The 14430-nt window shown below is 33.0% G+C and overlaps 1 protein-coding gene across 2 annotated transcripts in view; it reads left to right on the forward strand.

Moving 5' to 3' along the window:
* The window catches only part of LOC136031836 (uncharacterized), a 74472-nt gene that overhangs the window by 20001 nt on the left and 40041 nt on the right, over positions 1-14430 (forward strand). For both annotated transcript variants that reach the window (XM_065711671.1, XM_065711672.1), the window contains exon 3: positions 10082-10242. In XM_065711671.1, the coding sequence (XP_065567743.1) occupies positions 10082-10242 (161 nt within the window). The remainder of the gene's footprint in view (positions 1-10081; positions 10243-14430) is intronic.

Raw genomic sequence — 14430 nt, forward strand, 5'->3', positions numbered from 1 at the left:
TTCCGTCAAAAGTTGAAATCCCTGATAAACTACATAGTAAAACTTAAAGTGTTTGGGTCAGTGCGATGCTGGATGTACTCAGTGGAATAGCAAAATCGAGGATTGCGACACGCACATATACTAATCTGGCTACATGATAAAATTACTTCTAATGAAATTGACGATGTGATTTCCCCTGAAATTCCTGATGAAAATGTCGATAAGGGTTTATATGATATTGTGGTAAAAAAATTTGATGCATGGACCTTGCGGTGCACTGAATGAAAAATCACCATGCATGGCCAAAGGAAGGTGAAAAAAGCAATATCCTCGACTTTTAGTACCCAACACAATTACTGGCAATGATGGTTACCCACAATATAGAAGAAGATCTACTGAAGATCGCGGCAAAACAGCAATAATAAAGAAGCATAACGCTACCACAGAAACTTATAACTACATTTTAGTTGGAATTTATAACTATACGTTAGTAGGCAAACAAACCTCTTCAGGATTTGGGAATGCCTTCACCTAATCGTAACGCCGCTGTTTCGACATATGTAGAATTGGATCGTGAAAAAAGTTACAACCCGAATGATCTATGGTCGTATGTAAAAAATAATATTTCTAAGCTAACGTCTGAGCAAAAGGACATTTATGATAAGATAATGCATTGTGTCGATAACAACATTGGAGAAATCTTCTTATTGGATGCGCCAGGAGGTACTGGTAAAACGTTTGTGATAAAATGAATTCTGGCATCATTTTGATCATAACATGACATAGCGTTGACAATTGCGTTGTTCGGAATAGCCACAACGTTGCTGCCTGGTGGAAGAACTGCTCATTCCGCTTTGAAATTGTCTCTGAATTTGCATTCTACAGAAACTCCCACGTGGAATATTTCCAAATCATCTGGGATGGGTAAAGTATTGCAGCAATGCAAACTTATTATTTGGGACGAGTCCATAATTGCACAAAAAAATCGCTCGAGGCTCTGGATCAATCATTGCAAAATTTTCGAGGAAATTCGAAACCCTTTGGCAGCACATTAATATTGCTTGCGGGAGATTTTAAGCAAACATTACCTATAATACCTAGATCAACCCCTGCAGACAAAATGAATACTTGCCTGAAAAATTCTAATTTATGGGCACACGTAAAGACATTAAAATTAACTACAAATATGCGTGTCTGATTGCAAAACGATGACTCTGGTCAAACATTTTCAGATGAATTGCTGGCAATTGGAAACAGAAAGCTCCCAGTAGGATCAATTTGTTTCCATTAATTTGTATACATTAAGTTTCCCAAATAAATAATTCAAGAAGAAAAACTAACATGCAACAATTAGAAAAATATCATCACAAATTAAGTTGTAAGAAAGTATAAAACAACATACAACAAGTTTCACGAAGATAAATATCAAGATAAATTAAGTTTCACAAACCAAAATCAGCTCGCAACAAGTTCAATAAACGATACCGGTTTAACCTGTAAAAAAAATCTATTTACATGTTTCAAGAAGAGACAAATCAACATGCAAGAAGTTTCATGAAGAAGAAATAAAGAAATTTGATTTCTCGAAGACATAAATCAAGATACATTAAGTTTCCCGAATAAATAATTCACATGTAACAGGTTTCATTAACAAAAATCAACATGTATCATGTTTCACGAAGAAAAACCCACAAGCAACATGTTTCACAAATAAAATTATCATGGTAAATTAAGTTCCTAGAAAGAATAAATCAACAAAAAACTAGTTTCACGAAGACAAATATCAACATAACTTAAGTTTCACGAAACAAAAATCAGCGCGCAAGAAGTGCCACGAACAAAATCCGTTTCACGAGGATAAAAATCCCGGTACAAGTTTCACGTAGAGAAAAATCAACATACAACAATTTTCACGAAAAAAGAAATGAAATGTTTCTAGAAGACACCGATCAGCATACATTAAGTTTCTTGAAGAAATAATACACATGCAATAAGTTTCACGAACAAAAACCAGCATAATGTTTCACGAAGACAAAAAAACTAACATGCAACAAGTTTCACGAAGAAAAATATCGTGATAAATTAAGTTTCACGAAATAATAAATCAAAATACAACAAATTTCACGAAGAAAAAATCAAGATAAATTAAGTTTTATAAACAAAAATCAGTATGCTGCAAGTCCCAAGAACAAAATCAGTTTCATGAGGAGAAAAATCAGTGAACACGTTTCATGAAGAGGTAACTCAACATATAAAAAGTTTTACGAAGAATAAATAATTACAAACGAGTTTTTGAAGACATAAATAATGAAGACATAAATTTTGAAGACATAAGTTTCACGAAAATATTAAGTTTCTTGGAGAAATCATCCAGTTGCAATAAGTTTCACGAACCAAAATCGGCACGTATCATGGTTCACAAAGAACAGACTAATATGCAACAAGTTTAACGAAGAAAATGTCCTTAAAAATTAAGTTACACGAAAAATAAAACACTCTAGACAAGTTTCACGAAGATAAATATCAAGATAAATTAAATTTCACGAGCAAAAATCAGCACGCAACAAGTTCCATGAATGACACCGGTTTCATTGGAGAAAAAATCAATGTACATGTTTCACGAAAAGAAAAATAAACATGCAGAGGCTTCATGAAGAAGTTTCAAAAAATTTCTGGTTTCTCAAAGACGTAAATCAAGATACGTCATGTTTCCTGAAGAAATAATTCGCATGCAATAGGTTTCATAAACAAAAATACACATGCATCATGTTTCACGAGAAAAAAACATGCAACGTGTTTGACGAATAAAATTATCATGGTAAACTGTGTTTCAAGAAAGAATAAATCAACATGCAACAAGTTCCACGAAGAAAAATATCAACACAACTTACATTTCACGAACAGAAATCAGCACGCCACAAGTTCCACGAACAAAATCAGTTTCACGAGGAAGAAAATATTTGTACAAGATTCATGTAGAGTAAAATCAACATGCAACAAGTTTTACGAAGACAAAATAAAAATATAACATGTTTCTTGAAGACATCGATCAGCATACATTAACCTTCTTGAAGAAATAATCAATATGCAATAAGTTCTACGAAAAAAATCAGCATAAATCATGTTTCACGAAGAAAAAACTAACATCCAACAAGAATCACGAAGAAAAACATCATTATACATTAAGTTTCACGTAAGAATAAATCAACGCACAACAATTTTCACGAAGAAAAAATCAGGATAAATTAAGTGTCATAAACAAAAATCAACACGCAACAAGTTCCACGAACAGAATCGGTTTCAAGAGGAGGAAAACGCGTGTACAAGTTTCATGAAGAGGAAAATCAACATGCAAAAAGTTTTACCAAGAATAAATAAAATATAACAAGTTTCTCGAAGACATAAATCAAGATACATTGTTTTATAAGAAATGATCCGCTTCCAAGAAGTTTCACGAAATAAAGCCAGTATGCACCATGTTTCACGAAGAGAAGAATAACATGCAACAAGTTGCATCAAGAAGAAATAAAAATATTAGGTTTTTAAAGGCATAAATCAAGCTACATTAAGTTTCCTGAAGAAAGAATTGACTTGAAACAGGTTTCATGAACAAAAATCAGTATGCATCATGTCTCATGAAGAAAGACCAACATGGAACATGTTTCACGAAGAAAAATATCATGGTAAATTTAGTTTCACGACATAATAAATCAACATACAACAAGTTTCGCGAAGAAAAATATAAAAAAAAATATCAATACAAATTAAGTTTCAAGAACAAAAATCAGCATGCACCTTGTTTCACGATGAAAAAAACTAACATGCAACAAGTTTTACGAAGAAGAATATAGAAAAATTAAGTTTTACGAAAGAATAAATAAACATACAACACTTTTCACGAAGAAAATATCAAGATAAATTCAGTTTCATGAACAAAAATCAGCACGCAAGAAGTTTCACGAGAAAAAATTTAATGTACAAGTTTCCTGAAAAGAAATATCAACCTGCAACAAGTTTCAACGAGAAAAAATTTAATGTACAAGTTTCCTGAAGAGAAATATTAACCTGCAACAAGTTTCATGAAGAAGAAATAAAAATGTAACTAGTTTGTCGAAGACATAAGTAAAGATAGATTAAGTTTCTTAAAAATCTACATGCAACAAGTTTCACGAACAAAAATCAGCATGTTTCACGTTTCACGAAGAAAAAATCAACATGCAACAAGTTTAACAAACAAGAATATCATGTTAAATTAAGTTTCATGAAAAAAATCAATTATCACACAAGCAGTCTCACGACGAAAAATGTTAAGGTAAATTAAGTATCACGATTAATAACTAGCTCAAAATAAGTTCCAAGAACAAAACCGGTTTCATGAGGAGAAAAATCAATAGAGGCATTTCACGATTAGAAAAAGCACCTGCAATGATTTTCTTGATGAGGAAATAAAATTATAGCAAGTTTATCGAAGACATAAATCAAGATACATTACGTTTCTTGAAGAAATAATCCACTGACAGCAAGGCTTACGAACAAAAATCAGCATGCCTCTTATTTCACAGAGAAAGAACCAAAAGGCGACAAGCTTCACGAAGAAAAATATCATTGTAAATTTACTTTCATAAAGAAATAAATCATCATGTAACAAGTTTCATGAAGAAAAATATCAAGATAAATTAAGTTTTACGAATAAAGAATCATCACGCAACAAGTTCTACGAATAATACCCGTTTCATGAGGGAAAATAATTAATGTACAAGTCTCACAAAGAGAAAAATCTGCATGCAAAAAGTTTCACGAAGAAGAAATAAAAATATAACAAGTTTTTCGAAGAAATAAGTCAAGATAGATAAGTCTCCTTTAGAAATAATACAATAAGTTTCACGAACAGAAACAAACATACGTCATGGTTCACGAAGAAAAAAAGTTACAAATAAATCAGCATGCAGCAAGGTTCAGGAAGAAGAAAAATCAACATACATTATATTTCATGAACAATAAATCAGCATGCAACAAGTTTCACAAACAAAAAACAAGAGCAAGCAACATGTTTCTTGAAGAAAAGTATCAAGATAAAATAAGTTTTATGACAGAAAAAATTAGCGTACAAAAAGTTTCACGAAGGAAAAATAAAAGTACAGCAAGTTTCAAGAAGAAAAATTTAACATGCAACAGGTTTCACAAAGAAATGATCAACATACAAAATGTTTCATGAAAGAAAAAGAAAAAATCAACGTGCAACTAGTTTCACGAAGAGAAAAGAATTAACGTAGAACAAATTTCACGAAGAAAAAATATGCAGCATCTTTCAAGAAAGAAAAATTAACATAAAGCAACTTTCCTGAAGATAAAATAAAAATAAAAATTAACATACAATAAGTTTCAAGACGAAATAAGGCGACATACCGTGGCCTTGTTTGAAAATGCTTAAATAGTCAATCATTGTAAAAAAACTATGCGCATATTGAGCCTGTTTCAAAGGCATTAACACCGTACGGCGGGGCATTCGTTTGTAAAGGTTCAGGTATTCCTGGATAATAAACAGCTAACATAGACATTTATTTTGGTCAAAATGGTATCCCACACTAAAGTGTGGGATACTGTGGGATAACGAAAAAGAAGGTCAAAAAGCTATTGTCTGAAAATTCTGAGATAGTCAAATGATTTAGAATTATCGAAAAACTATAGATATATTGAGCATCGAGTTTCAGAGGCAATAATCCTTTGCGATAGTGCATTCGTTTCTAAAATCGCAGTTAGTCCTACAAAATAAACGACTAACATAAATATTTATTTTAGCCAAAAAACTGTCTCATAGCAAAGTGGTGTTTTCAGCCATTTTGCGGTTGAAAACAACAACTCTAGCTAAATAAACGCCAAAATACTACTATGTGAACATTCTGAGATAGTCAAATGATTTAGAATTGTTGAAGAACTGTATATATATTGAGCATCGAGTTGTAATGCTTTGCGGTAGTGCATTCGTTTGTAAAGGTACAGGTAGTCCTAAAAAATAAACGGTTAACATAGATATCTGTTTTAGCCAAAAAGACTGTCTCACAGCAAAGTGGTATTTTCGGCCATTTTGTGGTTCAAAACAACAACTCCAGCCGAATATAGGCCAAAATCCGATTGTGTGAAACTTCTGAGATAGTCAATTGATTTGAAAAACTACACGCATATTAAGCCTATAATTTCAGGGGCAGTAATACCGCACGGTGGCACATTTGTTTTTAAAAAATTCAGGTAGTCCTTCAAAATAAACGGCTGACATAGACATTTTTGTTAGCCAAAAAGACTGTCCCACGGTAAAGGGATGTTTTCAGCTATTTTGTGGTGCAAAACGAGAATTCTAGCCAAAATTAGTAAAAATGCTATCGTGTGAAAATTCTGAGACATGCAATTGATTCAAAAAACTATAGGAACTGAGCCTCGAGTCTTAGTGGCAATGATGCCGTATGGTAGTGCATTTATTCTAAAGATTCAGGTAGTCCTAAGAAATAAGGGTTAACGTAGACTTTAATTTTAGCCAAAAAGACAGTCCCACAACAAAGCTGCGTGTTTGGTCATTTTTTTGGAGGAAAACAACAATTCTTGACAAATGAAGCTCAAAATACTATTGCATGAAAGTTCCGAGATAGACAATTCATTTAGAATTATCGAAAAAACTATACGCGTATTGAGTATCAATTTTCAGTGGTAGTGATGCCGTACGGTGACGCATTCGTTTTTAAAAAGTGCAAATAGTCCTATAAAATAAATGGCTAAGACATTTATGTTAGCCAAAAAGAATGTCTCACATCAATGCGTGTTTTCTGCCTTTTTTTGATGTAAAACAACATTCCTAGCCAAAAGAAGTCCAAAATACTATTGGGTGAAAATTCTAAAAAAAAATTCTGAAAATTGCGTAGAATTATTGAAAGAACTATGCGCATTTTGAGCCTCTAGTTTCAGAGGTAGTGATGCAGTACGTTGGTGCATTCGTTTTTCAAGAGTGCAGGTAGTCCTACAAAATAGATGTTTATTTTAACGCTTGGAATAACTAGATGATTCAGTTGTGGCTTGAAAAAATTGTGTAGGCGCTTGTAAAAAAATCACATATCTTGGTCCTTAAGCACCTCAAGACCATCATTACTGCTCGAAAATCTTTTAGCATTTTTCACACGTCGGGAGATTCAATTCTGGGTAAAAATAAATCTCCCTTCTATCTCCTTTAGAAGTCACTCCAGTTGCTTCAAGAAAAGAATTGGATATTTCTAGATATATGTAGGCGCTGAAATTTGCCATCCCTCGGTGGAACTGATTGCTAGGGCCCCCACTGGAATTGGCTATTAGGGGCCACCCGGTGGTACTGAATGCTATGAGACTGGTGCAAATGAAAGTAATGGGTCCAGTGGGTGTGAATGCTATGGCTCCTGCAGGAATTGCTTTCTTTAATTCCTGGTTCTTTTTGCTTGTGATTTTATCCTTTATAAGCTTTTCTTACGTCTCTTTCTTTCGTTTGTTGCGTTTTAACTAATTTTTTCTGTGTTTTAATAATACTTGTAAATTTATTTTTATTTATAAGAGATGTATGTACAACAGTCATCATTCTTTAGAATTTCACTAATATAAGTTACGTATATTGTAGCCCATTTACATAGGTATGCTCGTTTAAGATTGTCTTTAATATTAGTGCTAAATTCTGTGCAGCGAAGAGGAAAAGAAAGACTTTGGCCATATAGGAAGGTTTACCATATTCTATCCATAATGATACTCTTGCTTTTATTTCATCTCAGATAACATATTCAAGTTTCAATGGAGTGGAAAACTCGCCTACTAAAAATATGCGTTATGAACTAGCCCCAATACTATCTTATAACATGCTCTAAAGAATTGCTTAGCATGCGGTTGCGTATCAAATGTAAGCAATTTCCAGTAATCGATTTCGCCCTGCATGTCAATTATTGCATCCTTATGGAAACATGTTAACTATTTAAATGTTCTATTAGGTGTGAAGGGATTTCTCCGTGCGTGCAATAGGTAAGGTGTATAAAGTATCCCACAATCATAATATTGGAAAGGCATTCATAGTACACCTGTCTAGCGCTCCTTTCCATGACAGCCCTATTTCTTTCAAATCCTAAACTGGACAACAAATATTTAGATTATAAATGTTCCCTAAGAAAAATGCCTTGAAAGAAAAAAAAAACTTTCAAAGAAAACCAAATCCTTCAGAAAAATAAAACCTGAAGCAAAATGAGATTCTAAAGAAAAAATCTCTTAAAGTATTATGTAACAACCCAAGTGTGTGTCCCCCTCAGTTATGATCTGGGATCCCCCCTTTAAATATTGGACTCTAACAAGTCCTATTATGGAACAGCCAAAAGTAAACAAAACCCATTACTTAACAAGTACCTGCTGAGTGGAATTGCTCGCTAAGGCCACACCGTTGGAATTGGATACTAGGGCCCTATTCGGAAAAGGTTTCTAGGGGCCCTGGTGAAATTGGATGCTATGGTCCCTATTGGAAATGGATGCTTGGGCACACAGTGAAAATGGATGCTAGGGCTCCAAATGGTTAGGTTAGGGAGCCTTTTGAAATTGGTTGCTAGGGACTCCAATGCAATTTCTTGCTAGGACCCCAGTGGAATTTGTTGCTAGGGGGCTCCTCGTTGGATTTCCTCGATAAAGCCGTCATTGACTGATAGGATCTCCCATTGTAGAAAAGTTTACTAGAGCCCTGTTGGAATTGCTTGCTAGGGTTCTCGGTTGAATTGGTTGCTAGGGGCCTGGTGGAAGTGCTTGGTAGTGTTCTACGTCTTGAAGGTTCCTCACTAGCTGGCCCTGAAGGTTTGTCCTGGCCCTCGTAGGTTTTATTAAGAAAAACACTCCCTATTACGCAACATCTAAACCCTATTGCATAACAATCAAAGAAATCCTTATTTGGTGTACTCCTGAAGGCTTTTTTTTAAACATACAAAGATACTATGATTTAAGATCCAAAGAAATCCTGATTTGACGGCCCCTCGTAATTTTTAATCATAACAATCAAGGAAATCCCGATCTAGCAGGACCCCTGAAGGTTTTTTAACACTCAAAGAAACATTATGTAACAAACACCTGTATCTTTTAAAAATTAATCCCCTATAACACAACATGCCCCTGGGTCTTGCCTTGAGGGGATTGTCGTGAATCCTTTTTTGTCATCTTGTCATTAAAGAAAGAAAAGAGTAGTGGCTATGGGCCAGTTTAAAACTAAAACCCCCTGACTACTTATTACACCTGTTTACTGAACTAAAATCAGGTCTGGAGATGTCCGTGGCCTAGAAAACTCCTAGTTCTATTTTTAGAACTAGAGCTCTATTTTTAGAGCTAGAGCTCTAGAACTAGAACTATCCTATTTTAGAGCTCTAAATTTATATTTTTAACACGCCTGACAGCTGTGTCATTTACAGTTGCAGGTGCCCTAAGAAATGTAGAGAAAGGGATGGTACTTGTGGTTCATAGAATGTCCTCATATTCTATCCCTACCTATTGTAGTGCACTCGGAATTCATTTACTTTGTAGTATTTTGTGAGGTAAACCCCACATAAGTTGTCAGCTTTCATATGAAGCAAAATGGACTTTAATACTTATAACCTTGCTTCTACGTCTTGGGATAAAGGACAATTGATAAGATTGTCAATCAAATGAGGAATGTTATGCTGATGACATTAGTCTCTGTGTCTTCTTGAGGTGATGGATCAAAAGATACTACTTAAAAAAAATGGTTTCAAATAAAGCAAGTAAGATTTGATAACTGCGGAAGGACTTAAATTTACTTCAGTATAACTTGGAACATGTTTGAGTTGGGGGAAATATTTGAAGTATTTTCATTGTATTATTCATGAAGTATTATTCATTGTCTAATATGGGAACATGGGAACATGTTCCCATGGGAACATGAATTGGGAACATGGGTTGAGGGAAATATTTGAAGTGTCTTTTGTGTCCTTTTTCGTACGACTATACAGTTTTGATGATGTTCTTTGAGAAGGAATTAGGAGGAATTTAAATTTTTTGAATTACTATCTTAATTGATTTATCGCTTTTAACCTATGACTTATTATTCGCTTTTTAGAATCAATTAGAAATACAACCCAAGTTTGTAACCATGAAGAAATTATATTTCCTGAATATCCAGAGTGTTCAGCTCAGAATAATTATGGACTTGATTTTCGACTAGAAAACGAAACTGAAATCGAAGTGTTGAAACCATGCCTTTATCTCAGGATTCGTAACGTGAGTATATTCACTTCAGTATATTTGTAAGCTCTCACATCAAATTATGCCTTTGACCAGATCTTATAATTAAGATCTGATCAACCGTTCGTAAGTTAAAAATACTTCAATTTTTCTATTTTTTCCGAATTAATGGGACCCCCACTCCCCCCAGATGGTAAAATCTTGAAAACGACTATTTCTAATTTAATCTGGCACGGTCCTTGGTACGCCTGCCAAATTTCGTCGTCCTAGCTTACATGGAAGTGCCTAAAGTAGCAAAACCGGGACCGACAGACCGACAGAATTTGCGATTGCTATATGTCACTTGGTTAATTTATAATCAAATTAAGATCTGATCAAGATCTTAATCAAATTATGTTAAATTAGATCACTTGCTATCAAACGTTCATAGATCGATTTTAATATGCATTAAAGAATATTTAAGAATTTTTATTTTGTTATCAAATTTTTGCCAAACGATTATTTTTGTTTTAAGGTAGAGAATTTTTTATCTCGAAGCCGAAGAACATCATTAAGTTCACAATCGTATTTATCTTTTTTTTTTTTCAGCTGCAAAGTTTTCATTTTTAATAGTTCAGTTTCGTTTTTGTCAACTCATGCTGTTTATGTCCATTATTAATATTTATCGAAACTTGGTTATGCAGAAAGAACAAAATATAGAAAATTAAGAATAGAAGAACTGAAGAGTTATAATCAGAAGGATAAGCCTATTTCCTTTGTTAGCATTTGATTTTGCAGAACAAATGAAAAGACATCTTACTTGTGCTTTAGATACGGTCCAGGTTTTCAGCCCAACTCGGATCCTAGGAAATGCCATTTTTCAGTGAATATCACTAAGTGTCAACGGACTATAGCGACGGACAAAGGTTAATATGAGAGACTGATGAACTATACTCTTACTTAGACATCTTATTTGCAAATCCTAGCTTTGCTGAATTTTTTTTTAAAAATAAAGATGACTGGAAATCCCCCCAAATAGCAAATTAACACAGTTGGGCATAGTAGATTGCTTAATTTTTTGAATAGGATTGGGGAAGCTGACTTTCCATTGTGCTTGTGCGGTCTAATTGAAACGTAGAGTCATCTTCTATTTGATTGAACTGTTTAATGTAGAGCACGTATAGTAATGGAGTTCGAATTAAGTCAATATGAAATAAGTGTGCTGTTCCCTTTATCGCTGATAATTAGAAATAATAGAGTTCGGACTATTGTAAACAGATTTTTATCCCGCACGGAGAGACTTGACATTTAGTTAGTGCTTATGTTTTGTTTTAGATAATGCGTATTCTTTTTTCTCTCTTTTTTTTCTTTTTTGTAATGTGTAGGTGTTTTTTTTATGCGAAATACCTGTTTTTGGCTTGATCACGAAATAAAATATATATCTATCTATCTAGCTTTTCTGTGCTGAAGTGCCGAGTTGTCTGAAAAAAGAGGCATACCCAAGAGTTCATGAGTAGGTACCACAGCTATCGCGGCAGTTAGGGAAACATATTGGCGAGGAAACTCACCTAACTTGAAAAAGTTTGGACACCAAGGGGAATTCAAACAGAACCTAGACAAAAAAGAATACAAAAAGAATTTTAAAAGACTAATTTTAACTTCCATACTTTGTTTCAAAAAAACTATTTGAAAATATATATATATATATATATTTATACTAGCTGTTGGGGTGGCGCTTCGCGCCACCCCAACACCTAGTTGGTGGGGGCGCTTCGCGCCCCCCCCAAGCCCCCCCGCGCGCGTAAGTCGTTACGCGCCATAATAGTTACGCGCCATTGTAGTTGTGTCCCTATGTCCCACCTGTGAATATAGATATATATATATATATATATATATATATATATATATATATATATATATATATATATATATATATATATATATATATATATATATATATATATGGTTTTAACTACGTAAAACTTGCGAATATACAACATTCTTTGCTGTCCCATTGTCTTTGCATATAAATAGATTGTCAGGTTTACCGACTCTTGAACATGCAACATATAATGGTCCATGGGAAAACAATCTGTATTCATATCTATACCTCATGATTCTAATGATTGCCCTTGAGCTTTGTTGATGGTGATTGCTAATCGATCATTCCCTGTCCCGGTGTCCCGGTCGTCATTTATATCCCCCTGTTTCCCCCGGTGTCCCCGTTGTAGTTGTGTCCCTGTGTCCCGGTCGTCATTTATATTCCCTGTGTCCCGGTCGTCATTTGTATCCCGGTGTCCCGGTCTGTATATACTTAGATTTTTAGATTTTTTAGTTTTTTATTAGTTTTTAGTTTTTTTTTCTTTTTTTTGTAGTTTTTACCTTCTTTTTAGTTTTGTTAGTTTTTTTTTTTACTTATGTCCTGGTCGTCATTTATACTCCCTGTGTCCCGGTGCTTTGTTGATTGCTAATCGAACATTCCTTTTGTCCTGGTCGCTTTCTCTTTGAGTGTCGTCATTTATTTTTTTTTTTTTTTTAGTTCTTTTAGTTTTTACCTTTTTTAGTTTTTTTAGTTTTTTAGATGAAAATTTTTTTTAGTTTTTTCCTTTTTTTCTTTTTAGTTTTTTATTGGTTTTTACCTTTATTTTAGCTTATTTTTCAGTTTTTTCCTTGTTTTTAGTTTTTTTTTATTTTTTATTTTTTTTAGTTTTTTACCTTTTTTTAGTTTTTTTAGTTTTTTTAGCTTTTTTACTTTTTTTATTAGTTTTTATTTTTTTTGTAGTTTTTGCCTTTTTTTAGTTTTTTTTTTAGTTTTTTATTGGTTTTTACCTTTATTTTAGCTTATTTTTCAGTTTTTTCCTTTTTTTTAGTTTTTTTTAGTTTTTAGTTTTTTTTAGTTTTTTACCTTTTTTTAGTTTTTTTAGTTTTTTTAGTTTTTTAGCTTTTTTATTTTTTTTATTAGTTTTTAGTTTTTTTTGTAGTTTTTGCCTTTTTTTAGTTTTTTTAGTTTTTTAGCTTTTTTTATTAGTTTTTATTTTTTTTTGTAGTTTTTGCCTTTTTTAGTTTTTTTAGTTTTTTAGCGTTTTTATTTTTTTTATTAGTTTTTAGTTTTTTTTTGTAGTTTTTGCCTTTTTTTAGTTTTTTCAGTTTTCAGTTTTGTCACCTGATCCAGTTTTTTCAGGTGACGTCACCTGATCCATCCACAGATCCACACACAGACAACTTATTTTTATATATATAGATATATATATATATATATATATATATATATATATATATATATATATATATATATATATATATATATATATATATATAGAGAGAGAGAGAGAGAGAGAGAGAGAGAGAGAGGGAGAAAAAGAGAGAGGGGGAGACTGGAGTGAAGCTCGGTCCTTGACACTCGGTACGCAGCAAAGGCTTGTATATATGTGATTGAGGAATCAGGCATTAGCATGATTATCATGTCATTCCTTAGTTTTAAATCATGATGCAGTGCATCAGCAATTTCAATTTATTTAAGAAGCTTCCGTTTGAATTTAATTCCTCCCTCATGTTTATCCTTCTCGGACACGTACCTTTTATGCGATTAATTAAAAAAAATTCCACTAAATAAGTATTTCAAAAAAAAGTAAAGAACTCCATTAAAAAAAATGAGCTAAAATATGATCAAATAATCTACGAAGCGTAGAACTATCACAAGTCCGCATCAATAAACAAAGGGCACCCAAAACGAACAGAAATTACAATAAATAACCGATTCAAACCGAAAACAAGCAGAGATTAACACGAGTAGGGATCAAGACCCCTATGCCTTTCAAAGGCCAGAATATGATTTGCACTTTCCTGAAAATATTTGATTTATTCAAGGTATAAAAATGAAAAAATTTGAAAACAATTTTTTTTCAGTAAAGTGCTAATTATATTCTGGTCTAGGAAAGGTATAGGGATTTTGGGCCCTACTGGTGTTAATTTTTGCTCGTTTTGAGTTTGACTCGGTTGTGTATTGTAACTTCTGTTCGTTTTTATTGATGCAGATTTGTGGTAGTTTTCCGCTTGGTAGAATATTTGATTCTATTTTGGATCATTTTATGTTTAATGACGACCTTTAGTTTTCTTTGAAAAACTTGTTTTGTGGGAAAATTTTTAAAATAGTTTCTGTTCGGTTTATATTCAAATTTTCTTTTCAGGGAAAAATTAAATTAAAGTTTAAATCTTTTCGGTTTTATTTTAAGAACGTGTAGTTTG

This window comes from Artemia franciscana, chromosome 10 (assembly GCF_032884065.1).
Source record: "Artemia franciscana chromosome 10, ASM3288406v1, whole genome shotgun sequence".
Taxonomy (NCBI): domain Eukaryota; kingdom Metazoa; phylum Arthropoda; class Branchiopoda; order Anostraca; family Artemiidae; genus Artemia; species Artemia franciscana.